General features: G+C 42.3%; 3 protein-coding genes across 3 annotated transcripts; all 3 read left to right on the forward strand.

Annotated features, from left to right (window-relative positions):
* The first annotated feature begins 464 nt into the window (after nucleotides 1-464).
* On the forward strand, nucleotides 465-2655 carry LOC109528803 (protocadherin gamma-A3-like). Its single transcript, XM_019891828.1, has one exon. The coding sequence runs from the start codon at nucleotides 757-759 to the stop codon at nucleotides 2653-2655; it is 1899 nt and encodes a 632-aa protein (XP_019747387.1). The 5' UTR covers nucleotides 465-756.
* A 1736-nt stretch (nucleotides 2656-4391) lies between these two features.
* LOC109528869 (protocadherin beta-16-like) lies at nucleotides 4392-8765 on the forward strand. Its single transcript, XM_019891956.1, has 2 exons — nucleotides 4392-6217; nucleotides 6286-8765. Exons 1-2 carry the CDS (start codon nucleotides 4557-4559, stop codon nucleotides 8711-8713), a joined length of 4089 nt encoding a protein of 1362 aa, XP_019747515.1. The 5' UTR covers nucleotides 4392-4556; the 3' UTR covers nucleotides 8714-8765.
* A 2728-nt stretch (nucleotides 8766-11493) lies between these two features.
* Nucleotides 11494-14160, forward strand: LOC109529227 (protocadherin gamma-A3-like). Its single transcript, XM_019892545.1, has one exon. The coding sequence runs from the start codon at nucleotides 11669-11671 to the stop codon at nucleotides 14120-14122; it is 2454 nt and encodes an 817-aa protein (XP_019748104.1). The 5' UTR covers nucleotides 11494-11668; the 3' UTR covers nucleotides 14123-14160.
* Nucleotides 14161-15411: the final 1251 nt, after the last annotated feature.

Raw genomic sequence — 15411 nt, forward strand, 5'->3', positions numbered from 1 at the left:
GTCCTCGAGGCCAAGGACGGGCTCGAACCGGCTCGAGGCCAAGGACCGGCTCGAGGAACACATCCCTGATAAATAGACAATTGGGTTTTTCAATACACTGAAATTAGACATTAAAAATATGTAGTCACCCGCGGTGTATCATTGTTTACACGTCTAGCCAAGAATGAGGATTATTTACTTGCACATAGTTACTTTCGAAATTCACTGCAGCCTCATGGCACTTCAACTGATATGCTGAACAGGGAGCGCCTTGTGGAGTTTGTCTCTCTCCATGGTGCTGAAGGACAACTTTCAATGGGTTTGCTGTCCAGCGCTCAAGCTGGAGAGTTAATATCAGTGCTCAACATTTGTCATTTGAATCTGAAACCCACAATGACACGTATCACACAACATTGTTGATTGGATGTTTGTGAAAGTTACAAATGTATCTCTTTTTTTGTAATTTTGGATTCGTTTTAATGCGGTTATGACAGGACATACCATATTACAAGATTTTGTTTTTTAATGTTGACCCTTTTAGTCTGACTGGACAAATTGCATAAGTGGGCCTCTAAAAGGCGCTGTTACATTTTAAATGGATTTGTTGATGCTGAACGATGCAGTGCGGCTCCCTCCTCTTTCGCTGCCATTTGGCAAAAAAGAGCTTCGCGTGAAGAACGTATAATACTTGATCTAAATAAGGCCGAAATAATCGCGCCTGCTTGTTAGTGATTTTTTTTTGACCGGTTTACATGATTGGAATATTTTTACTTTCATATGGAGTCGAAAGATATTCATCAATGCCGAGGAGGAATATGGCGACGCAAGGCCTGCCTCTTTGTCTTTTGGTGTTTTTTTCTAAACGGAACGCAGGCGCAAATCCGCTACTCAATCCCAGAGGAGATGAAAAAAGGCTCGCTTGTCGGAAATGTGGCCCGAGATCTTGGTTTGGATCTGAAAAGACTCCGTTCTGGGCGCGCCCGCATCGTGACCGGCGAGAACGTCCAGTACGCGGAGCTGAGGGCGGACAAAGGGCTTCTGGATGTCCATGAGAGGATAGATCGAGAGCAGCTGTGTGGAGACGTGACGCCGTGCAGTTTCACCTTTGAGATTTTGTTGGAAAACCCCATGGAATTGCATCCGGTAACCATCGAAGTGTTAGACGTGAATGACAACGCTCCCACCTTTGAAAGTAGACATTTAGAATTTGAAATAAGTGAGTCAGCTGCACTTGGCTCCCGTTTTCTTTTGGAGAATGCTCACGATGCTGACGTGGACGCAAACGGTCTGCAGAGTTACATTTTAACACCGAGCGATAATTTTGTTTTGAAGCAACACGTCAGTCCGGGAGGCAGAAAATATGCAGAAATGGTGCTTCAGAAAGTCTTAGACAGAGAGCAACAGCCGCGGCTCTCATTAAAATTGGTGGCTGTGGACGGGGGGAATCCGCAAAGATCTGGCACTGTCAATGTTGAAATTATTATTCTCGATATAAATGACAACGCACCCGTCTTTAATCAAACCATATATAAAGCGAAGTTATTTGAAAATGCACCAAAAGGCACCCATGTTTTGACTGTGAATGCCACCGATGCTGATAGTGGTTCAAATGGAATAGTAACATACTCATTTTCAAAATCAAATGCAGGAATAACAGATTTGTTTCATATAGACGAGGTGGCAGGATGTATATCTGTAGCAAAACCAATAGACTATGAAAAAGACAAAACAATTGAATTCATGGTTGAAGCAAAAGATCAAGGTGGGCTGAGCAAATCTGCAAAGGTCGAAATAGAAGTCATGGATTTAAATGATAATGTCCCAGCCATCAATGTAATGTCCTTCACAAGTCCTGTACAAGAAGACTCCCCCGTCGGTGCCACAATCGGTATCATAAATGTAAAAGACCAAGATTCGGGAGAGAATGGACATGTGAGGTGTGCAATTGAAGGCCGCGTTCCATTTAAAATTAAATCCAATGTAAGAAATTATTTTGCATTAATGACCGATGCTGATTTAGACCGTGAACGTGTGTCAGAATACAACATCACGGTTGTTGCGTCAGACTCAGGCTCGCCACCCCTTTCCATTAAACATACTTTTAATTTGAAAGTGTCAGATGTGAATGACAACGCTCCCGTGTTTCCGGTCAGCCTTTATAGCGCAAACGTTGCAGAGAACAACACGCCGGGTGGTCCTGTGCTCAGCGTGAGTGCCAAAGACCCAGATGAAAACCAGAACGCTCGGGTCTCCTACATGTTGGAGCAGAGTGAAATCGGAGGAAGATCGATTAGTGAATTTGTGTCTGTGAATGCAGAAAGCGGAGTTATTAGTGCAGCTCGCTCATATGACTATGAGCAACTTAAAGAGTTCCACTTCCGCGTCAGAGCACAGGATGGCGGCTCCCCTCCCCTCAGCAGCAACGTGAGCGTTCGTATGCTGATCCAGGACCAGAATGACAACGCCCCTCAGGTCCTGTACCCGGTGCAGACGGGTGGCTCGCTGCTGGCCGAAATGGTGCCTCGTTCGGCAGAGGTGGGCTATCTGGTGACGAAAGTGGTGGCCGTGGACGTGGACTCTGGCCAGAACGCCTGGCTCTCCTATAAAGTGCACAAAGCCACCGACAGGGCGCTGTTTGAAGTGGGCCTCCACAACGGAGAAATAGGAGTACAATGACCAGCTGACTTTTTACTTAGTCTTGGCGTTGGCGGTGGTCTCCTTCCTCTTCATCACCTGCTTGCTGCTTATCATATCGGTCAAAGTGTACCGGTGGAGACAGTCTCGCGTGCTGTACCACTCCAACCTGCCCGTCATTCCGTATTATCCACCACGTTACTCGGATACTTTGGGAACAGGGACTCTCCCGCACGTGTACAATTACGAGGTGTGCAGGACCACCGACTCCAGAAAAAGTGACATGAAGAATATGCAAGCCATAAGTCAAAGTTTAGTGAGCGTGGATGGAGCTGATGTTGACACGCTCCATGTCAACAAGGAGCTGTCAGGAAACTGCTCACAGATGTCAACCTTGGTGAGTGAATTATACTTCTTTTGTAATCCGACTATTTGATTATCGTTTCTAGGATTTAAACAAAAAACGGAATCATCATTTTTTGTTCATTTTCTTCTTAGTTCGCGTGCAAATCAAGACTCCAATACGAGATGTCAACTGTTTTTTTTTCCCGTGTAGCTTCTTTTCATTTTAAGTTGGATTGTTATTTCAATGTGTCCAAAAATAATTTGGACCAAAAATACTTCATTACATAATTTCGTCGGCGTCTTCCTTGTTTACACAATGCACTGACAACAATATTTAACGTGACCATTCTTACCTCATTATTTTTAGGACTTTTTAATGTTGTTGTTTGTATGTAATCAGCTGTAAATCTATGGAGCTGATTTAAACATGCTCGTCTTTCATGAACTATAAATTATTAGTCTATTCCATCGTTGATGAGTGAATTATTTCAGTCTATCTCTATTTCTTATCATGTGATTATTTGTTTCCATGAAGTTGCTACGACGGAATTGCCATATTCTAGATTCAATGCACGTTTCCTTTTTTCCCCAAGCATAATGTTAATTGCATAATCGTCTGTGTGCGTGTGCGTGTTTGCGCGGTGGGGTAACCATGGTTGTAAATTAAAGAAAACAGCTTTTGGATGAATTATGGAATCTGCTACGATGGTAGCGCATTGTCGTTGTGCTGTTGCGAATGTATTCATCGAGAATGTATTCATCGAGAAGGAGGGCCGCTTCCTCCTCATTTGTGCGTTTTTTTGGACTGTGTTTTTCGTACTCGAAAATCAATTTCCACGGCAGTTTGGAGGAATATGTTGTATTTACGTGATTGTCATATTTTTCAAAGTGCAGGCATAAACATCTGTGCTATAACATTTAACGTTTGATCATGTTTTATGAACTTTCCTTAATGTAGCCAATAGCCTGGATTCAATATTGAATGCATTATTTAAAGAATATGAATTAATCACGTATCACTATTTTTTTCTTTCAAATATATCTAATGATAAATTTTTACGTTTTTTAATTTAATTATTTTTAATATACTCTGAAGATAATGTAACCTTTTTACTCCCACACTGAGGACTTTAGGAACGGGGAGATCAATATTTCTGCCCAGGAAATGTTTAATGTGTCATTCTAAGTGTCACTGGTAAGATAATAAATTTAGTTAAACAGATCCCTTTAGCATCAAGTACCACCTTATTTTTTCCGGGTGTTGCAATTTTGGTATTTAATGGCCACATCAGATTAAAATAAAGAAGCAAAAGTCTGAAGTCATATTTGATTGCTTTTGATAAATAAATGCACTACTGAGAAAATGCTCTGAGCGCCGCTAGTGACACGTCAGTGAATTAGTGTGAAAGGCCTGCGTGCAGTTGTCATCCTCTTGGACTCTTCAGAGCTGCGTTGCGGAGAAAGACGACGGTCGGCTTGCCATTTAAAACTCACGTTTTCTGTGGACTCTCATATTTATTCTATCTTGATTAGATTGAGGAGTGCTTGTTTTTATTTCAAAGGAAACTTCTTGAAATATATATTTTTTTGAATTCACGATGCATTCTATGTGGATGCTCGCCGTCAACGGCCGATGGCGCACACTGTTTGCCATTCTTTGTCTCTGTGAGCTGCGCTTGGCGAGTGGACAGGCTCGCTATTCCATACCGGAGGAGCAGGCGGAAGGCTCTTTTGTTGGAAATATTGCGAGAGATTTGGGCTTGGACTTGGGGAGACTCGTGGCAGGTAAAGCTCGTATTATAACAAAAGAAGATCGACAGTTTGTTGATTTAAAGCGAGACAAAGGCACGCTTGTCGTGAAGGAGCGCATCGACCGAGAGGAGCTTTGTGGAAAGACGACGCCCTGTAGCTTCAGTTTTGACATCATTTTGGAAAACCCAATTCAGCTTTATCGTGTAACAGTGGAGGTCGTGGACATTAATGACAACAGTCCCTCCTTCCCCCAGTCTGAAATTAATATTAAGATTGCTGAGAATGCTGTAGTGGGAACTCGTTTCTCACTCGAGAATGCCGATGACTCTGATGTTGCCATTAATGATATTCAGAGTTACGCACTTCGACCTTCAAATGATTTTAAACTGGAAATACAAAGCCAACCAGGTGGACCAAAATTCATTGAAATGATTTTGCAGAAGCCTTTAGACCGAGAAAGAGAGGAGAGCCTCACACTCATGTTGATTGCTTCAGATGGTGGTGAGCCACATAGATCAGGGACGGTGAGAATTCACATCTCTGTGCTGGATGCAAACGACAACGCGCCAGTGTGCACTCAACCTGTTTATAAGGTCGATGTGCCAGAAAATTCACCTGCAGGTACGGTGATCATTCGTGTGAGTGCAAACGATGCTGATGCAGGCCTCAATGGGGACGTCACATATTCAGCTCGTTCTTCCAAAGACACAGAGCAGCTATTTAATGTAAATATTAAAACAGGGGAGATTAAACTTGCAGGTAAATTAGATTTTGAGAAATCAAGGAGTTATCAGTTAAACGTTCAGGCTAGTGATCATGGAGGATATACGGACACATGTAAAGTTATTGTTAACATACTTGATGAGAATGACAATGTCCCCACCATTGAAATTATGTCATATTCTCTGTCCATACCCGAGAATTCTTCCCCAGGGACAACCGTAGCTGTTTTTAACGTGAATGATGAAGACTCTGAGGGCAATGGTGTTGACAAGTGCTCCATTAACGCTGACGTCCCTTTTAAAATCGAGTCTTCTCTAACTGGTTACTACACCATAGTGACTGAAAACTTCTTAGACCGGGAAAATGTCCCTGAATATAATGTGACCATAACAGTGTCTGACCAAGGCTCCCCACCTCTGTCGAGTAGTAAAAACATAAATGTTAAAATATCTGACGTAAATGACAACCTGCCTGAATTCCACCAGTCAGAATACATTAAGACTGTGCCGGAGAACAACACTCCTGGTTTTTCCGTGTTTACTGTCAGTGGTAGTGATGCAGACTGGGGCCAGAATGCTCGAATGTCTTACTTCCTGGAGGAGAAAGAAGTTAATGGAGTAGCTGTGTCTTCTTTTGTCTCCATCAATTCTGAGAATGGTGTCATCCACGCAGTCAAATCATTTGATTATGAACAAATCAAATCCTTTGACTTTAATGTTACTGCCCGTGACTCCGGATCCCCTCCACTCAGTTCTGTGGCCACAGTCTGCATTCTGATAAGCTCGTATTATAACAAAAGAAGATCGACAGTTTGTTGATTTAAAGCGAGACAAAGGCACGCTTGTCGTGAAGGAGCGCATCGACCGAGAGGAGCTTTGTGGAAAGACGACGCCCTGTAGCTTCAGTTTTGACATCATTTTGGGTGGCAGGTAAAGCTCGTATTATAACAAAAGAAGATCGACAGTTTGTTGATTTAAAGCGAGACAAAGGCACGCTTGTCGTGAAGGAGCGCATCGACCGAGAGGAGCTTTGTGGAAAGACGACGCCCTGTAGCTTCAGTTTTGACATCATTTTGGAAAACCCAATCCAGCTTTATCGTGTAACAGTGGAGGTCGTGGACATTAATGACAACAGTCCCTCCTTCCCACAGCCTGAAATTAAGATTAAAATCGCTGAGAATGCTGTAGTGGGGACTCGTTTCTCTCTCGCGAATGCAGCCGATCCCGATGTTGGTCTTAATGATATTCAGAAATATGCACTGAGACCATCAAATAATTTCAAACTGGAAAAACACAATCAACCAGATGGTGAGGGTTTTATAGAAATGATTTTGCAGAAGCCTTTAGACCGAGAAAGAGAGGAGAGCCTCACACTCATGTTGATTGCTTCAGATGGTGGTGAGCCACATAGATCAGGGACGGTGAGAATTCACATCTCTGTGCTGGATGCAAATGACAACGCGCCAGTGTGCACTCAATCTGTTTATAAGGTCGATGTGCCAGAAAATTCACCTGCAGGAACATTGATCACGACTGTTAGTGCAAACGATGCTGATGCAGGCCTTAATGGTGACGTCACTTACTCCACCCCTCATGTGACCAAAGAGGAAGAGCAGCTTTTTCATGTTAATGTCAAAACAGGGGAGATTAAACTTACTGGTTTATTAGATTTTGAAAAATCAAAAAACTTTCAATTGAAAGTCCAAGCTAGTGATCAGGGTGGTTATTCAGATACATGCAAAGTTATTGTGAACATACTTGATGAGAATGACAATGTCCCCACGATTAAGTTAATGTCATTTTCTCAATCCATACCTGAAGATTCTCCCCCAGGTACAACTGTAGCTGTTTTTAATGTGTATGATGAAGACTCTGAGGGCAATGGAGTTGTCAAGTGCTCCATTAACGATGACGTCCCTTTTAAAATTGAGTCTTCTCTTACAGGTTACTACACCATAGTGACTGAAAACGTTTTAGACAGGGAAAGTATCCCTGAATATAATGTGACCATAACAGTGTCTGACCAAGGCTCCCCACCTCTGTCGAGTAGTAAAAACATAAATGTTAAAATATCTGACGTAAATGACAACCTGCCTGAATTCCACCAGTCAGAATACATTAAGACTGTGCCGGAGAACAACACTCCTGGTTTTTCCGTGTTTACTGTCAGTGGTAGTGATGCAGACTGGGGCCAGAATGCTCGAATGTCTTACTTCCTGGAGGAGAAAGAAGTTAATGGAGCAGCTGTGTCTTCTTTTGTCTCCATAAATTCTGAGAATGGTGTCATCCACGCGGTCAAATCATTTGATTATGAACAAATAAAATCCTTCGACTTCAACGTTACTGCCCGCGACTCCGGATCCCCTCCACTCAGTTCTGTGGCCACAGTCCGCATTCTGATCCAGGACCAGAACGACAATGCCCCTCAGGTCCTGTACCCGGTGCAGACGGGCGGCTCGCTGCTGGCCGAAATGGTGCCGCGTTCAGCAGATGTGGGCTATCTGGTGACGAAAGTGGTGGCCGTGGACGTGGACTCTGGCCAGAACGCCTGGCTCTCCTATAAAGTGCACAAAGCCACCGACAGGGCGCTGTTTGAAGTGGGCCTCCACAACGGAGAAATCCGAACCGTCCGCCAAGTGACTGACAAAGATGCTGTCAAACAAAGACTGACTGTTGTCGTGGAGGACAACGGGCGGCCCTCTCGTTCAGCGACAGTCATTGTGAATGTGGCGGTGGCCGACAGCTTCCCTCAAGTGCTGTCAGAGTTCACTGACTTGAGCATGCACGACAAGGAGTACAATGACCAGCTGACTTTTTACTTAGTCTTGGCGCTGGCGGTGGTCTCCTTCCTCTTCATCACCTGCTTGCTGCTTATCATATCGGTCAAAGTGTACCGGTGGAGACAGTCTCGCGTCCTGTACCACTCCAACCTGCCTGTCATTCCGTATTGCCCACCACGATACTCGGATACTTTGGGGACGGGGACTCTCCCACATGTGTACAATTTCGAGGTGTGCAGGACCACCGATTCCAGAAAAAGTGACATGAAGAATATGCAAGCCATGAGTCAAAGTTTAGTGAGTGTGGATGGAGCTGATACTGACATGCTGCATGTGAACAAGGAGCTGTCAGGAAACTGCTCACAGATGTCAACATTGGTGAGTCAAATGCTTTATTTTTTTATTTTGTTTTTTTTTCAACTGAAAACGGTCACATGTTGCCAGGTTAGAAGGTGGAGTTTGCACGCCTCATCATTGCAGATTGACAGTATGGTTGCATGACTGGCATGTTGAGGGAAGTCTTACCTGTGTAAGAGTTACATTCAGTATCACATCATAAAGAAATGAAGTGGATGGTGTCAATAATTACTCAATCCCTGATTATTCTTGAAGCCTACAAATTTTCGTGTTTTTTTTTTTTTTTTGAAGAGAGAGGCTGAAGTTAAACAGAGATTAACATTAGTGTGCTGTGAGCTGCACTCCATTCCATTTTAGCAAAATGTTTTTGGCCATGGTCATCGAAGAAGACCCACTGTCTGGCTTCTGGATGAGGATGTTCTTGTCCAAGATTTTATTTCCCATAATGAACTCTATTTATCCAAGTGTGTCCAGAGGAGAGCAGATATTTTACCTTACTCAAGATTTACTTTTTTTTTTTCTTTTTTTTTTTTAATCCAAAAGATGAGCTCTTGCATGGACCTTTAGAAAGAGTGGTGGTTATTTTTTCAGCTTCATTTTGAGGTACAAACCTAATTCCATTGAAGTTGGGACATTGTGTTAAACAGATATCCAACCAGAAAAAAATGAATTTCAAATCAAATTCAGCCTATATTTAATCTAATACGGTATAATGACAAAAATATGTGCAAACTGATAAATGTCACTGTTTTCAGCAAATAATCATTATCTTAGAATTTTATGGCTGCAACGCGTTTCTAAAAATCTGTGACAGGTGGCAAAAAAAGACTGAAAAAGTTGAGGAATACTTATCAAACACTTGTTTGGAACATACCACAGGTGGACAGGATAACTGGGAACAGGTGGGTACCATGATTGGTAATAAAAGGAGCTTCCCGTAATTGCTCAGTCATTCACAAACAAAGTTCGAGTGAGGTTCACCTCTATGTGAACAACTGCGTAAGAAAATTGTTCAACAGTTAAAGGACAGTACTGTATTCCTCAATGTACAATTGCAAGGAATTTAAGGTTTTTCATATCTATGGTCCATAATCTCAAAAGGTTCAGAAAATGTGGAGAAATCACGGCATGTAAGTGGCAAGGTCCAAAACTAACAGTGAATGCCTGTGACCTTCAATCGCTCAGGCGGCACTGCATCAAAAAATTGACATCAATGTGACAAAATATCACCTCATGGGATCAGGAACACTTCAGTAAAACCAATTTCAATAAATACAGTACCACACTACATTCATAAATGTACCTTAAAACTCAACCATGCAAACTAAAAAACATTTATCACCAACATCCAGAAATGTCCCCGGCTTCTCTGGGCCCGAGCTCAACTAAGATGAACTGATACAAAATGGAAAGGTGTTCTTTGGTCTGACGAGTCCACATTCCAAATTGTTTTTGGAAATTGTGAACGTCGTATCCTCTGGGCCAAAGAGGAAAAGAACCATCCGGACTGTTATGGACAAAAAGTTAAAAAGCCAGCATCAGTGATGATACGGGGCTGTTTTTGTGCCAATGGCATGGGTAACTTCCACATCTGTGAAGGCACCATTAATGCTCAAATGTCCATATAGGTTTTGGTGAAAAATATGTTGCCATCCAAACAATGTCTTTGAGATGGATACCCCTGCTTATTTCAGCAAGACAATACCAACCCACATTTTACATGGGTTACAACAGTGTGCCATCATATTAAAAGAGTGTTGGCACTGGACTGCCTGCAGGCCAGATCTCTCTCCCATTTAGAATGCGTGGCGCATTATAAAGTGTAAAACAGGACAGGGGAAACCCCGGACTGTTGAAAAGCTGAAGCTGTATATTAAGTTAAAATGGGAAAGAATTCCACTGACAGAGCTGCAACAATTAGTGTCCTCACTTCACAAACGTTTATTGAATAGTGGTAAAAGAAATGGTGATGTAAGACAATGGAAACATGACCCTGTCCCAGTTTTTTTGGAACGTATTACTGCCAGAAAATTAAAAGTGAATGATTATTTGCTAAAAACAAAGTTTATCAGTTTGTATCTTGTTTTTGTGGTGTATTCAATTAAATATCATTTGTGCACGATTTGCAAATCATTGTATTCTGTTTTTAATTGTTTAACACAACGACCCAACTTCATTGGGATTGTTTTTGTAATTATCCTGACACTTAAACTAAACATCTGGCATGATAATGACAGTTCTAGAGATTAGGTCACTTCTGCAAATTTAATATTGCCTGTGCTTCTGCAATTACTGTCTCTGATGATTGTATGATTTCAAGCAGAAAGTAGTGTGTATTTATCAATAGTCAAGAGCCTCGTCATGCTTTATTGCTGTTTTTAAAGTCTCAAAATTATGCACAATTCCAACATTTTCAGGTCCATCAACACCCAACTTGACATGTAAATAATCAGGAACGAAACATCCAAAAAAATGTCTAATGTCAACTACTGTGCACCATTAATCAGCACGATTGTTTTTAATTTGTGGACTACTATCCAATCATGCAACTTTTACTGCTCTTTTATGTCCTGACTCAATGAGCGCCACGTATCGCTGTGTCTCTGTCCGTGGTTCTGAACGTCTGCTTCCACTTGATCGGTTGACCTGCGCTCAGTCCGAAGGGTCAATTAATTGTCATTCATATCATTTATATTACTTAATTATACTCATGCAACAGTGTTTATTGGTTGTTTGTGCAAGTTACGATCTCTTGGGGAAAAGGTGTATTGATATGCTTGTGTTTTTGTCATTTTGTTTTTTTTATGCAGTTTTTAAACATCATAGGCCGCATTTAAAGATTATTTTTACATGTTGAAATTTGTGGTCCAATATGACACATTTCACATAGCCGCCTCTAAAGGGCGCTGTTACATTTTAAATGGATTTGTTGGTGCTGAATGATGCATTGCAGCTCCCCCCTCTTTCGTGCCATTTGGTAAAAAAGAGCTTCGCGTGAACAACGTATAACGCTTGATCTAAATAAGGCCGAAATAATCGCGCCTGCTTGTTAGTCATTTTTTTGACCGGTTTACATTATTGGAACATTTTTACTTTCATATGGAGTCGAAAGATATTCATCCATGTCGAAGGGGAATAAGGCGACGATTGGCCTGCCTCTTTGTCTTTTGGTGTTTTTTTCTAAATGGAATGCAGGCGCAAATCCGCTACTCGATTCCAGAGGAGATGAAAAAAGGCTCGCTCGTTGGAAATGTGGCCCAAGACCTCGGTTTGGATCTGAAAAGACTCCGTTCTGGGCGCGCCCGCATCGTGACCGGCGAGAACGTCCAGTACGCCGAGCTGAGGGCGGACAAAGGGCTTCTGGTTGTCCATGAGAGGATAGATCGAGAGCAGCTGTGTGGAGACGTGACGCCGTGCAGCTTCACCTTTGAGATTTTATTGGAAAACCCCATGGAATTGCATCCGGTAACCATCGAAGTGTTAGACGTGAATGATAACGCTCCCACTTTTAAAAACAATCATTTGCGATTTGAAATAAGCGAGTCTGCTGTACTTGGCTCTCGTTTTGTTTTGGAAAGTGCACATGATGCTGACGTGGGTACAAATGGTGTGCAGAGCTACATTTTAACACCGACTGATAATTTTGTTTTAAAACAACACGCCAGTCCAGGCGGGAAAAAACATGCCGAAATTGTGCTTCAGAAAGCCTTAGACCGAGAAGAACAGCCGCGACTCTCATTAAAATTAGTTGCTGTGGACGGGGGAAATCCGCAGAGATCAGGTACAGTTAATATAGAAATTGTCATTTTAGATGCGAACGATAATGCTCCCGTCTTCAATCAAACTTTGTATGAAGCTAAAGTGATTGAAAATGCACCAAAAGGAACCACCATTTTGACTGTGAATGCCACCGATGCTGACAGCGGTTCATATGGAAAAGTAACATACTCATTTTCAAAATCAAATGCGGAAGTAGCAGATTTATTTCATATAAACGAAATAACAGGAGTTATTTCAATATCAAAACAAATAGATTATGAAAAGGAAAAAACAGTTGAATTTATGGTTGAAGCAAAAGATCAAGGTGGCCTGAGCGAGTCTGCAAAAGTCGAAATAGAAGTCATGGATTTAAATGATAATGTTCCTGTCATCAACGTAATGTCCTTCACAAGTCCTGTCTCTGAAAACTCCGCCACCGGAACTACAATTGGTATAGTGAATGTAAAGGATCAAGATTCTGGAGAAAATGGTCACGTTTTGTGCGCGATTGAAGGCCGCGTTCCATTTAAAATTAAATCCAATGTGAGGAATTATTTTGCATTGATCACCGATGCTGACTTAGATCGTGAAAGTGTGTCAGAATACAACATCACGGTTGTTGCGTCAGACGCAGGATCGCCTCCCCTTTCCAGTAAACAGACTTTTAATTTGAAAGTGTCAGACGTGAATGACAACGCTCCAGTGTTTCCGGTCAGCATTTATAGTGCAAACGTTGCAGAGAACAACTCACCAGGTGTTTCTGTACTCAGCGTCAGTGCCAAAGACCCAGATGAAAACCAGAACGCTCGGGTCTCCTACATGTTGGAGCAGAGTGAAATCGGAGGAAGATCGATTAGTGAATTTGTGTCTGTGAATGCAGAAAGCGGAGTTATTAGTGCAGCTCGCTCATATGACTATGAGCAGATCAAAGAGCTGATATTTATTGTCAGAGCGCAGGATGGCGGCTCCCCTCCGCTCAGCAGCAACGTGAGCGTTCGCATCCTAATCCAGGACCAGAACGACAACGCCCCTCAGGTCCTGTACCCGGTGCAGACGGGCGGCTCGCTGCTGGCCGAAATGGTGCCTCGTTCGGCCGATGTAGGCTATCTGGTCACTAAAGTGGTGGCCGTGGATGTGGACTCTGGCCAGAACGCCTGGCTCTCCTATAAAGTGCACAAAGCCACCGACAGGGCGCTGTTTGAAGTGGGCCTCCACAACGGAGAAATCCGAACTGTCCGCCAAGTGACTGACAAAGATGCTGTCAAACAAAGGCTGACTGTTGTCGTGGAGGACAACGGGCGGCCCTCTCGCTCAGCTACGGTCATTGTGAATGTGGCGGTGGCCGACAGCTTCCCTCAAGTGCTGTCAGAGTTCACTGACTTGAGCATGCACGACAAGGAGTACAATGAGCAGCTGACTTTTTACTTAGTCTTGGCGCTGGCGGTGGTGTCCTTCCTCTTCATCACTTGCTTGCTGCTTATCATATCAGTCAAAGTGTACCGGTGGAGACAGTCTCGCGTCCTGTCCCACTCCAACCTGCCAGTCATTCCGTATTATCCGCCTCGATACTCGGATACTTTGGGAACGGGGACCCTCCCACACGTGTACAATTACGAGGTGTGCAGGACCACCGACTCCAGAAAAAGTGACATGAAGAATATGCAAGCCATGAGTCAAAGTTTAGTGAGTGTAAATGGAGCTGAAGCTGACATGCCGCATGTGAATAAGGAGCTGTCAGGAAACCTTTCACAGATGTCAACGTTGGTGAGTGAATGGCCTTCTTTTTTTATCTGATTATTTGATTACAATTTACAGGGTTTATGAAAAACAGAATCCACCATTATTCATCATTTTTAACTCGTGCATATTCAAAAGGTTCCTCGACATTTTTTTTCATGTAGCCTGTTTTCATTTCAGTTGGATTGTTATTGTCGTTTTGATTCAGTTTGTGCAAGCCATAATTATTACAGAAATTCAATCTTCTTTTCGGCGGCGCCCTGGTGTACAAAATGCTCTGGCAAAAATATTTAACGTTTCCATCCATTTCACGTTATTTTTTGAAGGACTTTTTAATATTGTTGTCCATGGTGCTGGAAGTGCTTGCAGCTGATTCAACCTGCTCGCCTTTTCATGAAAATAAAATTGATTAGTTACGTCAGGGCAATAATTACATGTTTGTTTTACTAGCTCCATGGTTGGTTGGTTTTGACTGCATTTCATTAGTTAATAATAATGTGCAAAGGACGTATTTTGTTTGACAATATTTTCATTACTCTTGTAAGTTGAGGGGTTCGTTGTTTTTCAGTGGATGGCTCTTCTTTACGAATGACAAAAGGAGAGATGGAATCCTTTAATGCAGTTTATTAAAAGGAGGAAAAAAGGAGACGTCTGCACCGCAGCACGTTCGTGAATATAACTCTCGTAACTAAAACCACTTCCTGCTTCTCTTTAACAGCCAATCAGAACCTATCAAGATAACAACATGTCTAAGCAATTGTTAAACAACAGAATATAATTTAGGTATGCTGAACATGAAATAATATGATGCTAAAACATAAAAAGAAAATTAATAATATAAGCTTACACCCTAAAAAACAGGTGTCGAACTCAATGTCTGAGGGGCAGATCGGCCCCGCCAGGTCGTGTTATGTGCCCCCCGAAAGCAAATCATGTGTGTCAACCCCCTGATCCTTGCTCAAATCTGGACCGAAACGTCAAATTGTCATGTGCAAAAACGTTGAGAATTTGCGACAAACTTGGTATCCTGTTTTCACTCACTTGAACAATAAGTGAACAACAACAAATAGTTGACGAGTAATCCATCAATTTGTTGCGTACGAGTAATTATAACGATGTGATGATTATACATTTATTCGGTTTCACTGTCGTAACGGGCCTCGGAGAGAAGACGTCACTCCAAAGTGGCCCGCGACAAAAATGAGTTTGACACCGCTGCTCAAAATGAACGAATAAGACTCTTCCCTTGTTCATATTTGAAAATAACATTTAAATGACAATAAATAGATGAATAAAACACAAAAATATGTGATTTAAAAATACATTTTCCACTTCATTTTTATGCG

Source organism: Hippocampus comes, unplaced genomic scaffold (assembly GCF_001891065.2).
Source record: "Hippocampus comes isolate QL1 unplaced genomic scaffold, H_comes_QL1_v1.1 scaffold649, whole genome shotgun sequence".
Lineage (NCBI taxonomy): Eukaryota > Metazoa > Chordata > Actinopteri > Syngnathiformes > Syngnathidae > Hippocampus > Hippocampus comes.

What these genes read in the sequence shown, in the direction of transcription:
- LOC109528803 (XM_019891828.1), top strand. Translation starts at nt 757, where the DNA reads ATGGAGTCGAAAGATATTCATCAATGCCGAGGAGGAATATGGCGACGC.
- LOC109528869 (XM_019891956.1), top strand. Translation starts at nt 4,557, where the DNA reads ATGCATTCTATGTGGATGCTCGCCGTCAACGGCCGATGGCGCACACTG. An exon ending in GTCTGCATTCTGATAAGCTC is followed by an intron (nt 6,218 to 6,285) that starts GTATTATAACAA and finishes CTTGTCGTGAAG; the next exon opens with GAGCGCATCGACCGAGAGGA.
- LOC109529227 (XM_019892545.1), top strand. Translation starts at nt 11,669, where the DNA reads ATGGAGTCGAAAGATATTCATCCATGTCGAAGGGGAATAAGGCGACGA.